The following is a 21,386-nucleotide window of genomic DNA, read 5'->3' as shown; positions in this document are numbered from 1 at the left end:
GAGACTATCTACCTCTACTGATCAACCCCCGCTCACAGGAACTTTCTTCTGCACACCACATGTCTCCTATTTCTCCCATCGGTACAGTGTACTGTGTACCTACTCATCCATCACCAAGACCCAAAGTCTGAGTATCCGACCAACTGCCTTCCATCATGGACACCATAGGCATGGGGGGTCAACGTCACATACGCGATCTCTGTCTGCATCACCCCTGGGCCGGGAACCAAACAATCGGCATAAAATATCGATTACATCACTTCTTGAGATGGGCTCTTTGTTTTCTGGTCAAAAGCCTTTGCAGCAAGCACATCACGAATCTTCCCACTAATGTGCCATCATGGGCAGTGGCTGAAGGTATTACTGTACATACGGACTTGAGAAGTCGACTGGGGGAAAAAATACTCCCACGTATGGCCACAGGAGAGCACAACTGGGCTGATGCTGATCGGACCTTGTGGTTTTCGGTACCTAGGAAGTACAATCTCTATGACGCCTTTCACTCGCATAAGTCCTTGTGCTGTCCATGACAATGCAATAGCTTTCTGCTATTAACGGATAGGCAGTCGGGAATTTCTAGTCATCAAAAATGACAAAATGGCCATCAGGTAGCTCACAAGTCCAAGGCGTTGAACAAAAGGCTGTCATGGTCGACAATATATTCCGTGTTGAAGGTGGTTTATAACACACGTCTCCTCCATCAACAAAGACACATCAACGCCATTTTTCAGGACAAGTCGACTTCAACACGACAAACCTGAGCACTACTCGTTACACCTTTATCACGTTCAATAACTCAAATAGCCACTTGGACATCCGTTGTCTTACCACATCAACCCGGGTACAACCCACCATGGCCCAAGTCCTACCTTCTCCCGGTGTTGAATCACACTCTTTTCATCACCGCAACACCGAAGACAGAGATGTCACCACCTTCAGCCCAGGGACACCACCCTCCCTTTCCGGAGCCTTCCCATCCATGCTCTACCACCACCATCGTTCCACCCCCTCTCCCGACATGATCGACATCCGCTCCTCCTCCACCTCCCTCCTTGACACCCTCGATACCCAAACCCTCTCATCCCTCCTGCAACCCCCTGGCCGCAAATTCCTCCCCTCCCTCCTCCTCTGGGACGAAAAGGGCCAATCCCTTTACGACTCCATCCTCGCCACGCCTTCTTACTATCCCTACCGGGTCGAGAACACTCTACTACAAGAACAAATCTCCGACATCGCTTCCACCATCGCTTCTTCGACCACCGACATCCTCGTCGAGTTGGGCGCGGGCAATCTCTCCAAGACCGCTTTGCTGCTCACAGCTCTGGACAGGTGTCTGGACTCTCCTTCTTCTTCACATTCAAGAGCGGGAAATGGGAAAGTGGTCTACTACGCTCTCGACGTCGACCGCTCCCTGCTCGAGTCTTCCCTCGCACAACTCCGCAAACGTACTGCAAACCTGCAACACATCGAACTCCGCTCGCTTTTGGGGACCTACGAGGATGGGGCCCGTTGGCTGAGCCAGCCCGATCTGGCGCCGTACAGGAAGACGATGGTCTGGTTGGGGAATAGCATTGCCAATCTCGAGAAGGAGGAAGCTTCGGACCTGTTGGCCAAGTTCACTAGTAGTAGCCAAAATAACAATGGAATGATGCAAAACTTGGCGGGGTTCCTGTTGGGGGTGGATGGGTGTTTGGATGAAGAGAAAGTGGAGAGGGCGTATAATGCCCCTGGGGGAGAGAATAGGAGGTGGGTGGTACATGCGCTGGAGGCTGCTAAGGAGCAGTTACAGCTGCATCATCTTGGCGAGTCGGAGATGTTTGATGAAAAGAACTGGAGGTTTGAAGGCAGGTGGAATGCGGGAAGGCAGCGGTATGAGAATTATTTGGTTCCCCTGAAAAGAATGGAGGCAGTGGTTAAGAAGGGGAAGAAGAAAGTGGTGTTGGAGGAAGGGGAGAAGGTGTTTGTGTTGGGAAGTGGGAAGTGGACGGCGAGGGATGTGCAGGGAATTTGTGAGGGGCCGGGGCTGGGGTTGAGGAGGAGTTGGCATTCTGAGGGGAATGATTATGGTGAGTTTCTACTGTGAAATTCATGCTTTGTTGACTGATGTTGATGGCTAATAATTATGTGAACAGGTATTTACTGGCTACAGCCGGGGAAGAAGAGACTTGACAGTGGGATTGACATGAAGAATGATGAAGAGTGTTAGCTAGACCAAGGTCTAGACGTCGGGCATCACGGCTTTCCATGATTGGGTCGAGTGCTGGGTAAGATGGTAGATGTATACATCACATAAAAACGAAGGCGTAGAACTACTAACTGGTTACCGGTTACAAGGATAAGGCATTGATGATACACAGGAGCTATGGAGTTGTTGTCTAAATTTCTATCTTTGATTTTTGGACATTTTGTTCAAACGCGAAACCACACATATCATCCAAACGAACGCAACTTGTGCAATTACTCGCATACCAGGCCTTGGGCCTTCCTTTCACTAGGGCCTTATAAGGTCCCGCTTCCCTAGCCATCAATAACTCCAAGTTCCCTCGTGGTCAAGCTGCATGTGGCGGAGCCAGATAAACATTGCTCGTTGCATGGTATCGGTGTGCAGTTTTCGTAGGCCGTAGCTTGAGTGAACGGGTTCGACCCTGCTATTGGGCCGCTGAGCTTTGTATCTGTTTTAGTCTTCTTTTCAGATTGCGCATCGCTTCATGTTTGCTAGTGTTCGAAGATCAGAACTACCTCTAGGCTTGCCTAAGTTCTTCATTTGTACATAGTCTAGCAAGTATTGTTCTCTACCGGACTCTTCTATTTAATACGCGTATTACATCTTGAAGAAGTTCAACCTTTGTCTTCCTTCCTTCGTCGTATCGTACAAGCCCAATTATAAATATCCGTTCGCCTACACGCCCTCAACCCGATTGAACGAAATGTGACTGTTCCTCGGTGCCCCTGTTTTCACCGCTTCCAAAGGTGTTGTATCCAATCCTCTGCTCTCGCTCCTCCTGTCTTCCCGTTCTAGGACGACTGACTCTCTTCTTTTTGACAGAAGACGGATCACTCAGCGGACTAGAGGTATCCTTCAACTGGCCCTCCTTCATGATGAAGCTAGCCCCGAGCGCCAAACACCCAGCCACGAGCGCATACAACCACACATACACAAAGCTCCTCGCATATGCCCCTTTCACCACTTCCTTCAACCAATCCGGCAACTCTCCAATCTTGTCCATATTCGACATGACCTCCTTGATGATGTGCCTTCCGTCAGGCACCCCATCCAACTCTTTTCTGAGTGTCTTTTCCACTACCGAACTGATGATCAAGCTCGCTCCGCTCACCCCAAAAAGACTTCCCAAGTTCAAACTGAGATAAAACCCCGAAGTAGCCACGGCGACCTGACTGCCCCCACCCCCCTCACCAGGCTTATTCTTCTTCTTCTTATCCCCTTTTTCCAAAGCAGCAGTCAACCCAATAAACGCCGCCGACAAGCTTACCCCAAACCCAACACCCACCGGGAACCCGTACCCCGTTTCCCACCAGTTTGTTGTTGTTGATGTTGTTGTGCCCCCTTCCCCTTGACCTCCTCTCCACCTCAGCCAAATAGCAGTAAAACTCAAATCCGACAGCACCACAGCCACGACAATCACCCACTTGTACAACCCCGTCCGTTTGATCACCAGCCCACTGCCCAGTCCACCCAACACCGTCCCGACCGTGATAAACAGCAGTCGCATTGAGACTTTGATCGACGAGTCCCCGTTTACCAGCCGGAAATACAGTGGTACGGAAGTGAACAGCGCCATCTGCGCCACTGTTTGCAGGAACTGGATGGCGTAGGAAGAGAGGACGTTGCGGGTGAGGAATAGGAGGCGTAGAGGGAGGATGGGCTCCCTTGCGTAAAGGGATTCGACGAGTAAAAACGAGGTGAGGGATAAGAGCCAGAGGAAAAGGGCGGTTACTGTGTATGGGTCTTGGAGGAAGGTGAGTAGAGAAAGATCATCATCTTTTTGAGAAGGCAGATGTTGGATCCGGTCGAGGAGAAGGAGCAAGGAGACGTTGGAGAGGCCGAGGGTGAGGGAGCCGGGGAAGTCGATTCTTTGGAGTTTCGATTTCACGCCGCTTGAGGTTGATGAGGAGGGGGGAGAGGGAAAGGACATGGTCCACCAGATGAAGACGAGGCCAAAAGTGTTGAGAGGTACTTGGCAGAGCAGAGACCAGCGCCAGTTGAAGGTGTCGGAGATGATCCCGCCTAGAGAGGGACCGATGGCCCGGCCGACTTGGTTGATGGCGTAGACGTAGCCGCGCCAGACGGCGACTTCGCGGATTGGGACGAGGTCTGTTTGGTGTCAGTTAGGTAGGTAACTACCTCTACGAACTTTCTAGGTTCGGTGACGGCCGTCAGTGTGAACATACCAACAATCAAGGTAGAAATCAACACCGTAATCCCAGCATTGCCCACACCACACAATCCCCTCCCCAGCAAAACACCCCAGAAGGCAAACCCAGCCCCGGCCAAAATACCACCGAGAATGTAAAACACGTAGGCGGTGATAAGCATCGGCTTCCTCCCGTAGATGTCGCTCAACTTTCCAAACAGCGGCTGAGTGACAATGACACCGATGACGTACGAGGAAATAATCCAGCTTGCTGAACTCATCTTGTCGAAATCGCTGGCGATCTGGCGGAACATGGCCAGGAGGATGGCGCTGTCAGAGTTGACGAGGAAGACGGCCAGGAGGAGGACCAGGTTATTCCTCCATTGCCCGCCTGAGAGGTGGTGAGGATGGTGGTTATGGTGGTTTCCATCGGGATGGGTAAGTGTTGCGTCGGAAGATGGGGACAGGTCGCGACGGTAGAGGGAGTCGTCGCTGGTGAGGATGGTGGCCTGGCTTTCTTCATCTTGACGGAGGGGAAAGTTGTAGGGTTTGACGATGCTCGTGATGGCTTCTACTGTGCTGGTCGATAGTGAGGAGGAGGATGAGGAGGATGTGGATGAGGAATATTCCGGTCTCAGTAGTGGTGATGGGGGAGGGTGGAGGAGCGAGGTGTACTCGTCGATGGCCTCAACCGCGTCGAGCGCATCGGCTTCATGCCGCCGTTCGTCGAAGTCAGATACGTTCATCTTGCTGGCTTGAGCTATAACCCATCCATAGACAGACTGTCCGGAACTCTAAATCTCGGGGGTTGAGATCTCTCTATTCTTCCTACCCATTTGTCTGACACGCTTTAACCCCGTGGATACTGGGTTTCCATGTCCTCTTGTGTCTCCCAATTTCTGGCTGAGACATTTGCTCGTAATCTCCCGCCACTCCCTCCAGTTCTTCGGTGCTGGTCGGCTCATCGAAGAGCTGATCGTCATCCATACCTAATTTCTTGCAGAGACAATGGCTGCGGAGGCTTTCTCCCCACCTGTCCACCGAGCAACTATCAGCTTTGACAAAACGATGTTTTCCATCGCTCCTATTCTGTTTGGCAGCCTTTGTTTCCTGAAAGTGACTGCGAATGCTATTTCCACCCTTTTTGCCAGCCAGCCTGCCAGCCAATACGATGGGAAGAGCGTCTCATAGCTGAACAGACCCGGCTGTGTTGGACTTGACAGGCCATTGGACAGGACCGGTTGTTGGAGGAGGTAATGATTTCCATCGATGTCAGAATTTCATAAGAAAGCAAGGGGGCCATCATCGGCACCTCCACTCCTCGGTCCTCACCGTGCCCGGCCTTTGGCCCTTCAGGTACACAGTCTGAACCCCCCCTCTTCACACTTGTATGGTCGAATTTGGTGGCCAATACACAGCTTGAAGAAGCAAACCTTCGAAACTGGGAATATCCATTCAGCAGAAGCAAATGGCGTGGGGGGGTTTTCACCACTGTGGCTTGGAATTGCCCAAGACCGACACTTGTGTACCGTAGCATGATACCAATAGTCTGGATGGTTTATGGGCAGCAAGTCTCGGAAGAAGGGTTTCGGGCTGAACACATCCAAAAGGGAATCGAAGGCGGAAAATGGTGACGTTGGTTGACCAAGCAATTGTTGGCTTCCATTTTCAGCGATCACCGCCTGTAAGTAAAGATTGGCCAATGAGATTTGGCGAAACCGAAGAAGTGGAGCTATGGTAGGTACGTACCTGCCTACCACAGTAGGTACCATTTCGTCCCCGCTTTCCTATCTCGGCCTCAAATTCCACTTCCAACCGCCAAGTCCATTCTCTGGCTTCATCTTTCTCCTCTCGACCACTCAACATGCCAGATGCCTTTCATCTACTTCCTTATTGACGATTATCGACTGTCCGTTCCCGCCATGTCACCACTGCTGTCCTGTCAAGTGCGTGCTAATATGTACAGCTGTCACAACCAAAGACATGGAGAATCTGACATCTTCCCTCGTACTATGGAAGACAGCGAAAGGCCGCATCTCGATGCCACACATTCGGGCTCAACTTTGGGAAGATGGCCATCAAGACGCTCAGAAGGGACACTGCCCGCCCTGTTCCGTATCCAGGGGAAGCATCCCGGGGCTGGACGGAGAGCTACCGAGATGGTAACTTCGCCCAGTCGTTTGCTTCCTTTAGGAATGTGGCTGCACTCCTCCGCGCTGACTATCACATGAAGGACTCCGTGTTGCGTACAGCACATCAGTGCTGCTCCAAGGAACGTACAAGTGTACCGCAGAAGTCGCGAGACGAGATTGGTAAAAGTCCGCGCTCTCTGTCATGCACCTATTCGGACTATAGGGTGTCCTACTTTGACATCTCTACAAATCCGCTTCATCTCCCCATCCAAGTGTCAAGACACTTTCACCTAACCAAGTACGGAACAAAAGCAAAAGTCTTAACGGTTACACAGAACAAGAAGGGAAAAGTCTACGCACCTCATCATGGAGACTTCAGAACTCGATCGCTCAAAGATCTACAAGAGCTGGGAGGTGGATGGCAAGTTTGTCAGTAGCCATGATTTTGATCACTCCTTCACCGTGACGAGTTGCTAACATGAGCATTACAGCATAGTGATGGCCGCGAAGTTACCCTACTTGGGTATGTCTACAGCCGTCCGGACATTGACCAGCTGCGCGGGAGCCCACAAAAGGTTCTGGAGGCCATCGACGACTTTGCCCGCTCTGTGACCGGCTTGATCAACATTGGCGAGGCAAAAGGTGCTGTGGTCACGAAACTCATTGCCGATTGCAAACCAGCCACCATCCTCGAGCTGGGTGGCTATGTCGGCTACTCCGCCATCTTGTTTGGCGATGCACTACGAAAGGCTGGCGGAAAGCAATACCATAGTGTCGAGAAAAGCCCCCTTTTTGCTGCTGTTGCCGCAAGCCTTGTCGACTTGGCTGGCCTCAGGGATGTCGTCAGAATCACTGTCGGCACCGGCGCCGAGGGCATCCAACGTCTCTACGATTCAGGCGTGCTCAAGTCTCAGCTTTCCATGGCCTTCTTTGACCATCACAAGCCAAGCTATACCAGTGATCTCAAGCGATGTGAGAGACTCGGCCTTGTTGGCCCAGGCACCGTCTTGGTTGCTGACAACATGATTCTACCGGGAAACCCGCCATATGCTGAGTGGGTCAGAGCCAGTGTGGCCGAGAAGCAGGAGCTTGACAAGAATGCCGAAGAAAAGGGAAGTCCGAATCTGCAATACAAGAGCAGAGCTATCAAGAGCTGGGAGCCGAGTGGCCATGAGGATGCTCTGGAGATTACTGAGTGCGTGGGTATCGAAGCTTGAATCAAGTTTCTTACACATGCAATTGACGTTAACGGAAAACTCTGTAGCTGATTATTGCAACCTGTGAAGGAGGAGAGAGACCTGCTAGCCAGCCACAACCCTCAGATTCACCCACAATGGGATATCACACTGCAGAAGATTGTGAAGCGGGAGAGAGACTCACCAGCTAGCCACAACCCCTAGAGGTTCGTTTACAATGGGATCAATATCACACCGCAGACAGCATGAAGTGGTTCAGCCCGCTTCGTCATCGGGCTACCACTCAATGGAGCTGTGGCTGCTTTCTTAGTGACTTGATGACTGTGTCAGCTCATGCTAGAGCCCCAAGACACTCTGGCACAAGGTTCCAAGACACACGATAATTCATTGTTAGTACGGAATATACGAGAACTTACGTTTTGTTTTCATGCTTCATTGGTTGACGGTGAAAACCGCGAGGATCATGGCTTACCATGAGAGCTGTGAAACTCACACCACCCCACGCTGGGTCATTATTTCTGAGGCACACCGACGGTTAGCTACATACAGCGGGGAAGCTGAACGAGTAGCATACTTTGCTTTATATCGCAGATCGCATTATGTCCTTTCCGCCTCCTCATACTCCACAAGCGCCATGCTAACGTTTGAGGCTTTACAAGCCCACAGGCGAGACCGCCATGTTATGTATGGATGAGACATTGGTAATCGAAAGGTTGAAAGCTTATAAAAAGCTTCAAGGTTGAGTTCCTCAGTTTGGACATGATTGCTCGCTTCGTATGCCCCTTTTCCCTTAAGCCAGATCGAACATTTTTTTTCTCCCCCGCCGTATTGTGCCTTGACTGATACATCTCCAAACCTCATCGACGTCCACCATGAGGCTCACCTCAGTGTGGACCAGCGTCGTGCAGGTCTTTAGTTTCCTCACTTTCTCTTCCCCCGAGGACGGCAACGATCTCTCTTCACAGCGTCCCCAATTCCCCATCCCCTTGGAAAACGTTCACCATCACCCACCTGCCTCCCACCACCCTATCCCCCCAAGCTCCAACAATGCCGCCGAGGATGTAGTCCCCCTCTATACGAGCGGCAGTGAACGTTCCTACATGTTGAAAGACCATCCCGTTGTCGGAACACCCAAAAGTCCCCAGGAAGGAGGTCCCGCCAGAAGGCTCGACTGCCATTACCCCGATATGCAAGATTGGGAGCCTTGCTATGGCCCCGAGAACAGGACTTGCTGGTTGAAGCATAAGTATGAAGATAAGAGGATTGATATTATGACTGATTATGAGAATGAGTGGGAGATTCCGAAGGGGAAGGTCAGAAAGGTTGGTACACCATCCACCGCCCATAGTCACTTGTTTTGATATATTGTGACTGACACTCGGTGGACTGTTCAAGTTCTACTTGGAAGTCTCAGAGCAACCCATTGCCCCGGACGGTACAACGATGGAGCATGGCAAAGTGTTCAACAGGACTTATCCTGGGCCTTGGCTTGGTAAGTGGTACTCCCTTCGAATGTCCTCTGAAGACGGTTAAAGTGTTGATCCTAACGGTTGTTTTTGACAGAGGCTTGCTGGGGTGACTGGATTGGTGCGTCTTCACATTACAATTCATCACGGAGAAACCTTTACTGACAGAGCTATAGAGGTAACTGTAAAGAATAACCTCCGATGGAACGGCACATCAGTAAGATTTCCCAATGCATTTACAATTCCCATCATCCCTTCCCACACCCATGCCCTTCATTCCACTAACACATCCCGTCAGGTTCATTGGCACGGCTTCCGCCAATTCGAGTCTTTCCACATGGACGGCGTCAACGGAATAACCGAATGCCCCATCGCCCCCGGCGACACCTTCACCTACCGGTTCCGTGCCATGCAATATGGTTCCGCCTGGTACCACAGCCACTACTCCTTACAATACGGCGACGGGCTCTTGGGTCCCATCACCATTTACGGACCCTCAACAGCAAACTTTGAGGCGGATGAGGCGTTCCGTCCCTTGCTGCTGACAGACTGGAACCACCGGAGTGTGTTCGAAGACTGGCCACTCATGCTTAAATCGGGCGTGGCGCCGTCGATGACGAATATCCTGATCAACGGGGTGGGGCAGTTTGGTTCAGGTGGGAAGCAAAAGGAGAAGTATACGCTTTATTTGGATGAGGGCAAGAAGCATTTGCTGATTTTGATCAACACGGCCGTTGATACGACGTTTGTGTTTTCGATTGATAATCATACAATGGAGGTTATTGAGATGGATTTTGTGCCGATTGTGCCGTATAACACTACCAATCTAAAGATTGGGATCGGTGAGTTATCCCCTCCCTTCCTTTCATAGGTATAGGTTCCACATACTGACTTGAAGCAAAACACAGGTCAAAGATACCACGTCCTCGTCCACGGCCTAGAAAACCCGTATGAAGCCGAGAGATACGGCAACTACTGGATGCGGGTAATCCCGGCCAGAAAGTGCAGCAAGTTCCCCTACGGCCCTGACGAGCAGATGGGTATCTTCAGGTATAACACGACTTACCAAACCATGGCGTCGGCACCTGATCCCATGTCAGAACCGCCTCTTTATGAGACCAACTGCGCAGATGAGCCGCTGGATAAGCTGGTGCCGAAGATTCCGTGGACCGTTGGCAATCCGGTGAATATTGGTGAGTCCGTCCAAGGTGTCATCAGGATCTGTGACAGTGAAAAAGAGAGCTGACTGAAGGCACAAGATCCCAACATCGACCCCAAAAAACTCCCAGCCAACGAGAGCTACATCTTCAACGTCGGCCTGACCATGTCCGGCGGTCCCAACACCAGCACGCCTTATATCCCCGATGACCAACCTTATGTACGTACATTACATTACATTTCCCTTTCATCCCTCTCTCCCTCACTAACATTGATCCCACCACCAGGCCCGCTGGGACATGCACATTGCCCCCTTCCGCATCAACTTCTCCGACCCCACGCTCCTCTCCCTCTCGTCCCTCGACTCCCTCATCACCAAACCACACCTCGACATCGTCACCCTCCCCACCTCCAACCCAGACGACGACAAGTGGATTTGGATGGTGATCACCGCTCCCGATAAAGTTCCCACCGAGGGGGCGCGGATCTTCTTCCCTGCTGCCCACCCGATTCACCTGCACGGACACGACTTTGCGGTGTTGAGACAGAGTAGCAAGAACTGGTATGATGATCCGGAAATTGGTCACATTGGGGAGGGCAAGAGGTGGTTTACCCCCGACAAGTTGAATTGCGAGAATGAGAGACTGGATTGTGAGAATCCGACTAGGAGGGATGTGGTGCTGTTGCCGGCGAGTGGCTATGTGGTGATTGCTTTCAAGGCGGATAATCCCGGGTAAGTTTTTCCCTTCTTTTCTTTCTTTCTTGGTCCTACTACTTTCCTTCTTTCTCTTTTTGCATTTGGTCCCTCGCTACATCGCTTAATCTTTCCTCTCTCTCCCCCGCCAGAACTTGAACCTTGCAATGTCAGGATGGCTGGCTGGCTGGCTGACAACATCCAAAAAAACAGAGCCTGGATCCTCCACTGCCACATCGCCTTCCATGCCTCGTCGGGTCTGGCTATGCAAATCATCGAGAACAAGGACTTGATTCCGGCTATCATGGAGAAGGATAAGCCGGTTATCGAGGAGAAGTGTAGGAAGTGGAGGGAATGGTATGGGGAGCCGAAGAACCTGTGGGATTGGCACGAGCCGAAGCACTTCCAAGATGATTCGGGTGTGTAGGCAGGTAGGTTGGCTCACGGTAGTCAGATCGTTATTGTTTATCGGGAACGCCTGTCTGCCACTCTACTTCTACCCACCCGAGCTACCTACTCCCGAGACCTCTGGGTGGCAGGACATTGAGAGGGACCAGAATTCAGGATAGCAAAGGACGGACTCTAGGGGTTAGATGGCGATAACTCGTCGATGGAGAGTTGTTACGTCCCATGTTGATTAACACACCTTGTGCGCCGGTTGAACATCCAAAAACAGGCGAAAGTCAAGATCTCAAAATTGATATAGATCAGATTGCCAATTTGAAATACATAAAATCTACCCAAGGTAAATGTCACTCTCCAAACCAGAAGCGCAATGCTGCCGTTAGGTAACGCCGCGTAGAGCCCCAGAGGTCCTGCAGTTGTTGTAGTGTACGCAGTAGTTGCAGAAGACGGGATCGATGCCGTAGAGGTACCCATGACGTCAGTGGATCGACGTCATTATTAGACGCTTTACATCGCGCAGTCAGCGGATTCGCATTTCTATTGCAAACTAGGTACAACCACTACAAAACACCACATCTTCTTTCCAATTGCTCAGTAATCCTCCTCTTTCATATTCGTCAAAGTAAACATTTCAAGACTACAAAAACTATACACTCAATCGATAACAAAAGCCAAACGCCAAATACCACCACCGAAAATGTCTTCCTCCAACACCAACCCTTCTTCTTCTTCCAGCAACAACCCCAACGAGTCCCAGCCTAGCATGATCGCCGGACACGCCGAGTACATCAAAGGCGCAGCTGAGGTTCGTCTTTTCCTTTTCCTTTCTCTTTTCTCTCCCTTACCCTACCCTCCCTTCAGTTACTTCCTTGCCTTGGGGATACTAACAACCCATCTATCTCTGTGTAACAGGCCGCCATCGGCAACATCACCGGCTCCCACGCCTGGACCACTACAGGCGAGCAAGACAAGGCGCACGCCAAGGCCTCTCTACGAGCGGCGTCTGAAGGCCGCGACCCGGCCACGTCGGGGTACGGATCGGTCGAGGAGACGGCGGGCAAGTTGACGGGCTGCGAGTGGATGAAGAAGGAGGGGGCGGCTAGTAAGAGCCATCAGGAGTAAAAGCCAGGGACTAACTAAGTCTTTGGATGGATGCATGGATGTCTTTTTGGCTCTGGTTCGAGGAAGTCCTGGAAGGATGAAAGTCAAGAAGCTTTAATGACGATATGACATGATTGATGGATGGTACGATATGGGCTGTAATAATAGAAGGAAGAGGGAGGGATGGGGTGTACGATATGAAGAGGTTGAGTATGATACCTAGGTTACCTTTTGGAAAGGGGTTGAATGATGATTAAAGTTATACAAGTTACATCGCAGCTCTGAGACGACATGTTTGAATGTTTTACATGTGTTTGTGGCCATCCCAATATTGTTACTGGGTTGGAATGCTTTAACATTGGACTCCGGGGAGGCAGACGTTCGTGAAGATGCCTTGGGCAAACTGATCTGCAGAGAAAGTATATATAAATCGAATTTATTTCCTTTCTTTTCTCATGGTAACTCGTGAATAATCACAGATGTCTACCTAACCCACGCACTGTGTCCATGACAATTGCTGCAGTAATTATTCAGTCCTCTTTTGAAAAGCTCAGTGGCATTGCCTTCTTTGTATGGCAGCAACAAAATAGGAAGAATCGTCAGATATACCCGTAGGTCGCGACTATTGGGTCTGTGTAAGACGATGGTGGCAGACGCCAGCATCATGTCGTACCAAGCAGTTTTCCGGGTCGTGAATGAAACAAGCACAAACCGAGCGAGGTACATGAGCTTGGAGGGCAAAGAGGGTAAGCAACTTGGGTAAACCGACAGAAGAGATGAACAAAGTGATGGTGGGCCTAGTTAACCCTTCAGACACTCTAGGCAGAGGCTGGTAGGTAGGCACTTTGTTGCTGCTCTCGTTTGAGGACCTTGATGGCTGATTACGTTATGAGTTTACCAGCTTTGATAACCTTCATATTTGCTATGCAGACTCGGTTGGGTTCCGTATAATCTCATAGGGCAAACTGATGAAAGGTTTTAGGTTCCTACCGGTAGGTTCCCTAGAAAGCAGACATAGTAATCTGCAAACATACTGCACCATTGATACCCACCAGAAATTGTACACTACATACATATGCACGATATGCAAGACGGTGAGTTTCGATGTCTCCACCGTCCAGGGCCCATGAAAAGATAGGCAGGAAAAGGTAGGACATTCGAAGAATCGGATTCATGATGCTCTGGGGTGGCAACACGTCTCTTCCACTTATTTTGGTGGGCATATATTGCACATATTCGGGCAGTATGCTTTACGGATAATGCCTGATTCCTGGGAACCTAGACTAAACCCCTTACCTCGAGATTATACGGTAGACTGAGAGACACCTTGGTCGAGATGCATATTGAGGCGACACAAACAGGAAGAGGTGAACAGACAAACTTTGTCATGACTCTTTCAGATGAGAAGTCCTCTTGACGGTTCACGGGACCGCAACTCGCGGGCCCGGCGCAACCCACCGATATGATCGGCCAGACTGGATGCTCGTCGGGCAAATGCCTGGTAAAAGCCGGAGGGCGTGGTTGTCGGCCGGAGCGGGGATGGTACCCGCATCCCGCGCGCTGCGGGCGTGGTGGCGAAACTTTGAGGTGCCGGACGGGCGGCTCGAGACGGGTATCGAAGGAAGACTGGAAGAGAAAGTTTCCGAAAGAACATTGACGTTTGCTTTTGGGGGGGTCGAGACAAAAGCCCGTTGGGGCCAAAGCTTCAACAAGGCTTTGCCAAGACATTCTCGAAGACGGACCCCATCTCGTCCATCTGGGTCAGTGCATCTTTTTTTTTTTTTTTCAAGGTCTTGGCACCTGTCCCGCACACACACGCGCACAAACAAAAGGCCTGGCCGCCCGAAGCGCAGGTTGCCTGCCACAACTCTCACAAGCCTTCAGTTTGCCAGGGATAAGATGATATGCAAAATGACCCTCAGGACCGTAGGGCGACGAGAACCGCTATGAGCAGTGAGCAGCGAACCGGGGCTTGTCTGAGGTCAGCATGCCGCAGTGTTGTAGATTGTACACTCGAGATGCAACACACAGCAGCAAAGGGAATCTTCCGACCCCCTTCCTCCTTCCCCACAGCTGCCGTAGTGCCTTAACAGGGACCCATAGGAAAGTTGATGCAGCATTGTTTGTCTAAGCTAGCAGGCATCCTTTGCCGTGGCGGGGATCCCGACATGCCCCGGATTTTTGGCAGACGGGAACGGAGGGGCCAGACCCAAGGTGTAGTGTGAGAGAGAGGGAGACCTTATTGCACTTGTTCACCATGAGCATGATCATAATTGATATCTATGATGTTAAGAAAGGGACCGTGTTTGGAAAGCAAGCAAAAGAGTACGACAAAAAGACGCGATGAGAGGCGTCAGGTTGCACAGCCAGAAGAATCCAGAAAAGAGACGGAAGCAAGTGTGCTGTAATGGGAAATTGGGGTTGGAGGACGAATGGACTTCAGAAAAGTGCAGGTTGGTATTGCAGTCGCAACGCACAGCTGGGCTGGCACACGACGGCAGGAGAAGCGGGTACCGTAGAACATGTGGGATGCGAGCTGAGCTTTGATAGGCAGGAGGTACCAGAAAGTGTAGTGTAGGTACACTACCTGACAAACGGATGAGGCCCGGGGCGTTTCCTAACAAGGAACTTGACAGCGAGTGTTCGTTGAAGTTTTCCCCTTTGGCCTTTCTTTGTCAGAATCTCAATAGGCACCAGAGACCTGGCCTGGGTGGCAACGTTTAGTTGTCAATGACTATACGACACGAGCTACCTATGTATGATTAGACATGAGGGAGGCAAAGATGTCTTCTACCAAGATGGCTCGAGCGGATTTACAAACTGACAGGTACACTAGCCACAAGCTGGAGCATGGTCGTCGACAAGGCAGCGAACTCTGGGTGGCAAAGAAAGAATAAGAGAAGGACTGAAGATATGATAAATGGTTACAGATAGGTCCTTGCTCAACTCACATCAGAATACATCTGGTAATGGGTACCAAATGGTACGTACCCTCACTGGTGATGAGTGTGGGGGAATGAAACGGCAGAAGAACAGCATGTGTCGCATCCGGATCTGGTGTAGTGTACTGCGTATAGCCTATGTTGCCGATGTCTTCTATCGAGTAATGCTCAATCTCACCCCCCATCCCACGTTTACTGTTTCATGCCGCCTTGATTGATGTGTTGCTTGTGATTCCCCAACCTCTTGTGAGGCTTATCCCCAAGGTTGCTTTGTACAGTCAGCCACGCCTACAGAGTAACTGTCCTAGAGGTAGTCCGAAGTACACACACAAAAGTTGTACGGATAGAAGGGTGTTTGTTTGTTGCAAGCGGATATTTGGCTTCCGCTGATATCAAGAGACACGGTGAACTCCATCCGAGCGGTACCTCTATGGATCGCAGTGGAAAAACAGGGACACACTTGTCATTGCTTGTTTTCCTCATTCAGTGCCATCCTAGGCTCAACCGCTGCCCCACCAAGGCGGCCATGGCAATGGATTGCGCATCCAAACAACCCCATCAACTTGCCACACACGTTAGTTTGCTCGAGTGCTGGGAGTCTAGGACTCGAGGTTGCGAGGGACTGGCCCCTTCTGCCGAGGACGAGTCTCCAACAGTGACGATGGAGGAAAACGAAAACGCTGTCAATGCAGGGGCGACTGGGAGACTGTGAATTCGGGCCAGCACTCGACTTTTTGCATAACGCTCCAGCTCACCGCCCTCCTCTGCGGCCAAATCAGGAATGGTACGGGTGTCTGATAAAGAGATAAGCAGGGATCGTCAAGGGTAAGCAGGGATGTTTGGCCCTCCTGCGTGTTTGGGCCTGAAGCCCATCAATGGAGGGGCAAAGAGAGGGAGTCGTAGAGTTCTCGTCAACCACCGACGCTTCCACTTGTTGTCATTTTGCGTGCGGTCAGTTGGAAGAGTAGTACCATGACGGAGCGCCCGAATTTCAGATCATAGACCTGGGATTGTTCTAGAGACGTCAAGTACCAGAACCGACAAGAGGTGCAAGGAAAGCTTGGAGTAACGACCACGAATGCAGACAGGCAAAGATCCCAAATCTGGCCATGCCAATTCGTCAAGACGCTCAGTGACTTGGACCCGGTTGCGTGGGCTGGGGATTTGTAAAACCCTGGCCACGTTGCCAGGTTCCCGTTCTTGAGGTTGCCTGGCGGGGTCGTTCGCCAGCCAGTGAAGGAGTGCAGGGAAAGAGAGAAAAAAATGAAAACTTTTTTTCGGCCACGACGCCTCCCAGGCCCTGCCTCCCAGAGTCAGACCCCCCTCCTTCATCCTTCCTTAGTAGTCCTACCCGACGCAGTACCCCCCTCCACGGGCGCCATCTAAGTGGATCCCTCAACCACTTCACCACACCGGACCCAAACCTTTTTTTTTTTTTTTTTTTTGCTGCTGGGGCTGCACAAGCGGACGACCGAGAAAAAAAAAAAGCCTGTGCGCACATCCGTCGCCGCCTGCAGCAAAATCCGCCGCCCAGCGAAAACCACTCCACAGGGACCTGGTTAAATATTTTGCTCCGTCCCCCGGCCCCATCCACTGCCCTCCTCTCTTTTCCTTTTTTCCTCAGGTTTGACCTCCATTCTTTTCTATTCGACTGTTTCGTTCTCCGCGAACGCCCTCCACTCAGTCTTTTACCTTTTCTTCGCGCGACTTCTTCAGAAGAGCCGATCTCGAGTCAGGAATCCTTTTCGACCCTCCATCGAAAACCTCCACGACTCTTCCATTCAAGTCGCTTGTTTCGATCAGACCGACGGCACTTGTTCTTATTTGATCTCCGACCTAGACAACAGCTTTTTCAGTCGACTCCACGACAAAATCAGTCATCATGTCCGCCAAGGAGAACGCCCAGAGCCTCAAGGTTCTTGATGAGCTCATGCAGAAGCTCACCATCGCCAACGAGGCCGATGCCGTCAAGCAGGCTTCCATCGAGGTTGCCTCTTTCATCAACGGTCGCACCCAGGACCTTGATACCCCCGTCAAGTAAGACTTCCTCACATCACAATTTTCATTTTTGCTGGGTCGCATCAGCCGCTCCACTGCCCTCCCCTGGCGTCTGTCTGCCTTGGCGCTGGGAAAAAATTGAGCATTGCAGTTGGCGGTCGAAGCGTACCTACCCCGCTAAAAGTGGAGTGGGGGCGTACTGAAGGACATGGACCACAAATGCCTCTCCGAAGGATCGGTCACCGATATGGTGGTCTCAGCAGGACGATGTCAAATTTGAGGTCCCGACTCTTGTTGGGGTCGGATCCATCAAATGAGCATTGTGCATCGCTGCAGGCAGTGTCCCAGTCGGGCAATCTCACTACTACGCACAAACACAGACACCAGAATTTGGAGAACGCTGTGCTAACATGTGAATCACGAATAGGACTGTCGAGGCGCTCAAGAAGCAGCTCGCCAACAAGAAGGATGCCACCGCTCGCGAGAAGGCTCTTTCTGCCATCCAGGCCATCGCCCAGCACAGCGAGGTTTCCGCCCATGTTGAGCCCTACTTGGTTGCCCTCCTCCCCAGCGTCTTCACTGCCGCTGGTGACAAGATCACCGCTGTCAAGAACGCCGCCATTGCTGCCGCTCTTGCCATCGCCGAGGCCATCAACCCCAACGCTGTCAAGGCCACCCTCAACCCTCTCATCGACACCATCCGCAACGCCCAGAAGTGGCCCGAGAAGATGACCGCCCTTGACTTCATTGACACCCTCATCCGCACCGCCCCCGTCCAGGTCGGTCTCCTGGTCCCCGACCTCATCCCCGTCATCTCTGAGGCCATGTGGGATACCAAGAAGGAGGTCAAGGAGCGTGCCTACCAGACCATGGAGAAGCTTTGCCAGCTTATTGTCAACCGTGATATCGAGCGCTTCATCCCTGAGTTGATCAAGTGTATCGCCAAGCCCGAGAACGTCCCCGAGACCGTTCACTTGCTCGGTGCCACCACTTTCGTCACTGAGGTCACTGAGCCCACTCTTGCCCTCATGGTTCCTCTCCTTGATCGTGGTCTCAACGAGCGCGACACCGCCATCAAGCGTAAGGCCGCTGTCATTGTCGACAACATGTGCAAGCTCGTCGACGACCCCAACATTGTTGCTCCTTTCTTGCCCAAGATGATGCCCGCTCTCCAGAAGAACTACGACAACCTCGCTGATCCCGAGGCCCGTGAGAAGACCAAGCAGGCTCTCGACACCCTCGTCCGTGTCGGTAACGTTGTTGACGGCAAGATCCCCGAGGCTCAGAACCCCGGTGACATCAACATCGTCCTTGGCCACCTCAAGGAGGTTCTCGGCAGCAAGTACGCCTCTGCTTTCGAGAAGTCCACCGCCATTGTCGAGTACATCGCCGCCGTTGCTGGTCAGCTCGTTTCTGAGAAGGCCACTGAGTCCTCCATCTGGGCTGAGGCCGTCAAGCCCTACCTCACCGTCATCGTTGGTGACGCTGAGTCCGAGGCTGTCACTGATGCCCTCCGCAAGAAGGCCACCCCCGGTGCCGCTGAGGCCGATGAGGCTGAGGCTGACGATGAGGAGGGTGAGGATCTCTGCAACTGCACCTTCTCTCTTGCCTACGGTGCCAAGATTCTTCTCAACCAGACCCACCTTCGTCTGAAGCGTGGCCAGCGCTACGGTCTTTGCGGTCCCAACGGTTCCGGCAAGTCCACCCTTATGCGCGCCATTAACAACGAGCAGGTCGAGGGTTTCCCCAAGCAGTCCGAGGTCAAGACCGTCTTCGTTGAGCACGACCTTGACTCCGAGGACACTGAGATGACCACCATCGACTGGACCATGAAGAAGCTCAAGGAGGCTGGTGTCGATACCTCCCGCGAGGATGTCGAGGCCAAGCTCGCCGAGTTCGGCTTCAGCCCCGACATGATCAAGAACGACATCTCTGCTCTTTCCGGTGGTTGGAAGATGAAGCTCGCCCTGTGCCGTGCCGTCTTCGAGGCTCCCGATATTCTTCTCCTCGACGAGCCCACTAACCACTTGGATGTCAAGAACGTTAAGTGGCTCGAGGATTACCTCAAGAGCTCCCCTTGCACTTCCATCATCGTCTCTCACGACTCTGGTTTCCTCGACAACGTTTGCCAGCACATTATCCACTACGAGCGCTTCAAGCTTAAGCGTTACCGTGGTAACCTCAAGGACTTCGTCGCTCGTGTCCCCTCTGCCAAGTCCTACTACGAGCTCGGTGCCTCCGAAATGGAGTTCTCCTTCCCCGAGCCCGGTTTCCTCGAGGGTGTCAAGACCAAGGCCAAGGCCATTCTTCGTGCCACCAAGATGTCCTTCCAGTACCCCGGTACCGCCAAGCCCCAGATCTCCGACATCTCCTTCCAGTGCTCGCTCGGCTCCCGTATTGCCGTCATTGGCCCCAACGGTGCCGGCAAGTCCACCCTCATCAACGTCCTCACTGGTGAGCTCATCCCCACCCAGGGTGAGATCTACCAGCACGAGAACATCCGTATCGCCTACATCAAGCAGCACGCTTTCGCCCATATCGATAACCACCTCGACAAGACTCCCTCTGAGTACATCCAGTGGCGTTTCCAGACTGGTGAGGATCGTGAGACCATGGATCGTGCCAACAAGATCATCACCGAGGCCGATGAGGAGGCCATGAACAAGGTCTTCAAGATCGAGGGCACTCCCCGTCGTGTCATTGGCATTCACAGCCGTAGAAAGTTCAAGAACTCCTACGAGTACGAGTGCTCTTTCGCCCTCGGCGAGAACATTGGCATGAAGAACGAGCGCTGGGTCCCTATGATGACCGCCGACAACGCTTGGTTGCCCCGTAATGAGCTTCTCGCTTCTCACCAGAAGATGGTTGCTGATGTCGATATGAAGGAGGCCCTCGCTTCCGGTCAGTTCCGTCCCCTTGTCCGCAAGGAGATCGAGTCTCACTGCGCCAACTTCGGTCTCGATGCCGAGCTTGTTTCTCACTCCCGCATGCGCGGTCTGTCCGGTGGTCAGCGTGTCAAGGTCGTCCTTGCCGCCTGCTCTTGGCAGCGTCCTCACTTGATCGTCCTTGACGAGCCTACCAACTATCTCGACCGTGACTCTCTTGGTGCTCTTTCCAAGGCCCTCAAGAAGTTCGAGGGTGGTGTCATTATCATTACCCACTCTGCCGAGTTCACCAAGGACTTGACTGAGGAAGTCTGGGCTGTCATGGACGGCAAGATGACTCCTTCCGGCCACAACTGGGTTCAGGGTCAGGGCTCTGGTCCTCGTCTCAAGGAGGATGATGGTGAGGAGGAGGAGAAGTTCGATGCCATGGGCAACAAGATCGTCTCCACCAAGAAGAAGGCCAAGCTTTCTTCTGCCGAGCTCCGCAAGAAGAAGAAGGAGCGTATGGCCCGCCGCAAGCGTGGTGAGGAGGTATGTTTAATAATCCACTGTCCCCTATTGTTCTGTCAGCAGGTTCACTAACTCATTTTCAACAGGTCTTCTCTGACGAGGACGACTTCTAAATCACTCGTTGATGGGCGGTGCGTTCAAGACTGATTTCACTTTGTCAATGGAGATCAAAAGTTGCTTTTTCTGGGTCCGGTTTGCATGGTCAGGCATCGTGGGTTTTGCGTCTACTTTGGTGTTATGAGCTTTTAGATCATAATTTCTCTTGCGAGACAACCGTCGCAGCGTATCGTTCTACTGGGTGGCCGGAAGGCAAGGATTCGGAACGCTTGGGGACTGGAGACCCCCGAGATGGTCCTGTTTATCCTAATGTCTTCATGGTGTGTGCCCGTATGGAGGGGAAAAAAAAAGGAGGATACCCAACGTGGATATAACGAAAGAGATGCATGACATTCTAGATGATAGACGACTAAAAAAGTCACACTTGATTACAACAACTCATGTGCATTTGTGTAATGCGTTTAGTTTT

General features: G+C 51.9%; 6 protein-coding genes across 6 annotated transcripts; 5 read left to right on the top strand and 1 right to left on the bottom strand.

The window, feature by feature from the left end:
* Positions 1–394: 394 nt before the first annotated feature.
* On the top strand, positions 395–2,206 carry NCU07917 (hypothetical protein; the record flags this gene model as incomplete). The annotated part of the gene is made up of 2 exons (XM_957340.2): positions 395–2,066; positions 2,133–2,206. The coding sequence occupies exons 1-2, from the start codon at positions 854–856 to the stop codon at positions 2,204–2,206; spliced, it is 1,287 nt and encodes a 428-aa protein (XP_962433.1). The 5' UTR covers positions 395–853.
* Positions 2,207–2,909: 703 nt separating this feature from the next.
* NCU07918 (hypothetical protein) lies at positions 2,910–5,119 on the bottom strand (the record flags this gene model as incomplete). The annotated part of the gene is made up of 2 exons (XM_957341.2): positions 2,910–4,333; positions 4,411–5,119. The coding sequence occupies 2 exons, from the start codon at positions 5,117–5,119 to the stop codon at positions 2,910–2,912; spliced, it is 2,133 nt and encodes a 710-aa protein (XP_962434.2).
* Positions 5,120–6,871: 1,752 nt separating this feature from the next.
* On the top strand, positions 6,872–8,123 carry NCU07919 (catechol O-methyltransferase; the record flags this gene model as incomplete). The annotated part of the gene is made up of 2 exons (XM_957342.3): positions 6,872–6,934; positions 6,997–8,123. 2 exons carry the CDS (start codon positions 6,872–6,874, stop codon positions 7,720–7,722), a joined length of 789 nt encoding a protein of 262 aa, XP_962435.3. The 3' UTR covers positions 7,723–8,123.
* Positions 8,124–8,573: 450 nt separating this feature from the next.
* Positions 8,574–11,446, top strand: NCU07920 (Lcc2; the record flags this gene model as incomplete). Its single annotated transcript, XM_957343.2, has 9 exons — positions 8,574–9,023; positions 9,097–9,193; positions 9,265–9,288; positions 9,344–9,384; positions 9,466–10,009; positions 10,076–10,360; positions 10,427–10,545; positions 10,613–11,058; positions 11,233–11,446. The coding sequence occupies 9 exons, from the start codon at positions 8,574–8,576 to the stop codon at positions 11,444–11,446; spliced, it is 2,220 nt and encodes a 739-aa protein (XP_962436.2).
* Positions 11,447–11,979: 533 nt separating this feature from the next.
* Positions 11,980–12,811, top strand: NCU07921 (hypothetical protein). Its single transcript, XM_957344.2, has 2 exons — positions 11,980–12,229; positions 12,337–12,811. Exons 1-2 carry the CDS (start codon positions 12,122–12,124, stop codon positions 12,544–12,546), a joined length of 318 nt encoding a protein of 105 aa, XP_962437.1. The 5' UTR covers positions 11,980–12,121; the 3' UTR covers positions 12,547–12,811.
* Positions 12,812–16,842: 4,031 nt separating this feature from the next.
* NCU07922 (elongation factor 3) lies at positions 16,843–21,354 on the top strand. The gene is made up of 3 exons (XM_957345.2): positions 16,843–17,504; positions 17,893–20,881; positions 20,947–21,354. The coding sequence occupies exons 1-3, from the start codon at positions 17,350–17,352 to the stop codon at positions 20,971–20,973; spliced, it is 3,171 nt and encodes a 1,056-aa protein (XP_962438.1). The 5' UTR covers positions 16,843–17,349; the 3' UTR covers positions 20,974–21,354.
* Positions 21,355–21,386: the final 32 nt, after the last annotated feature.

This window comes from Neurospora crassa, linkage group IV (genome assembly GCF_000182925.2).
Source record: "Neurospora crassa OR74A linkage group IV, whole genome shotgun sequence".
Classification (NCBI taxonomy): domain Eukaryota; kingdom Fungi; phylum Ascomycota; class Sordariomycetes; order Sordariales; family Sordariaceae; genus Neurospora; species Neurospora crassa.
This window is presented reverse-complemented; position numbering and strand designations above follow the sequence as displayed.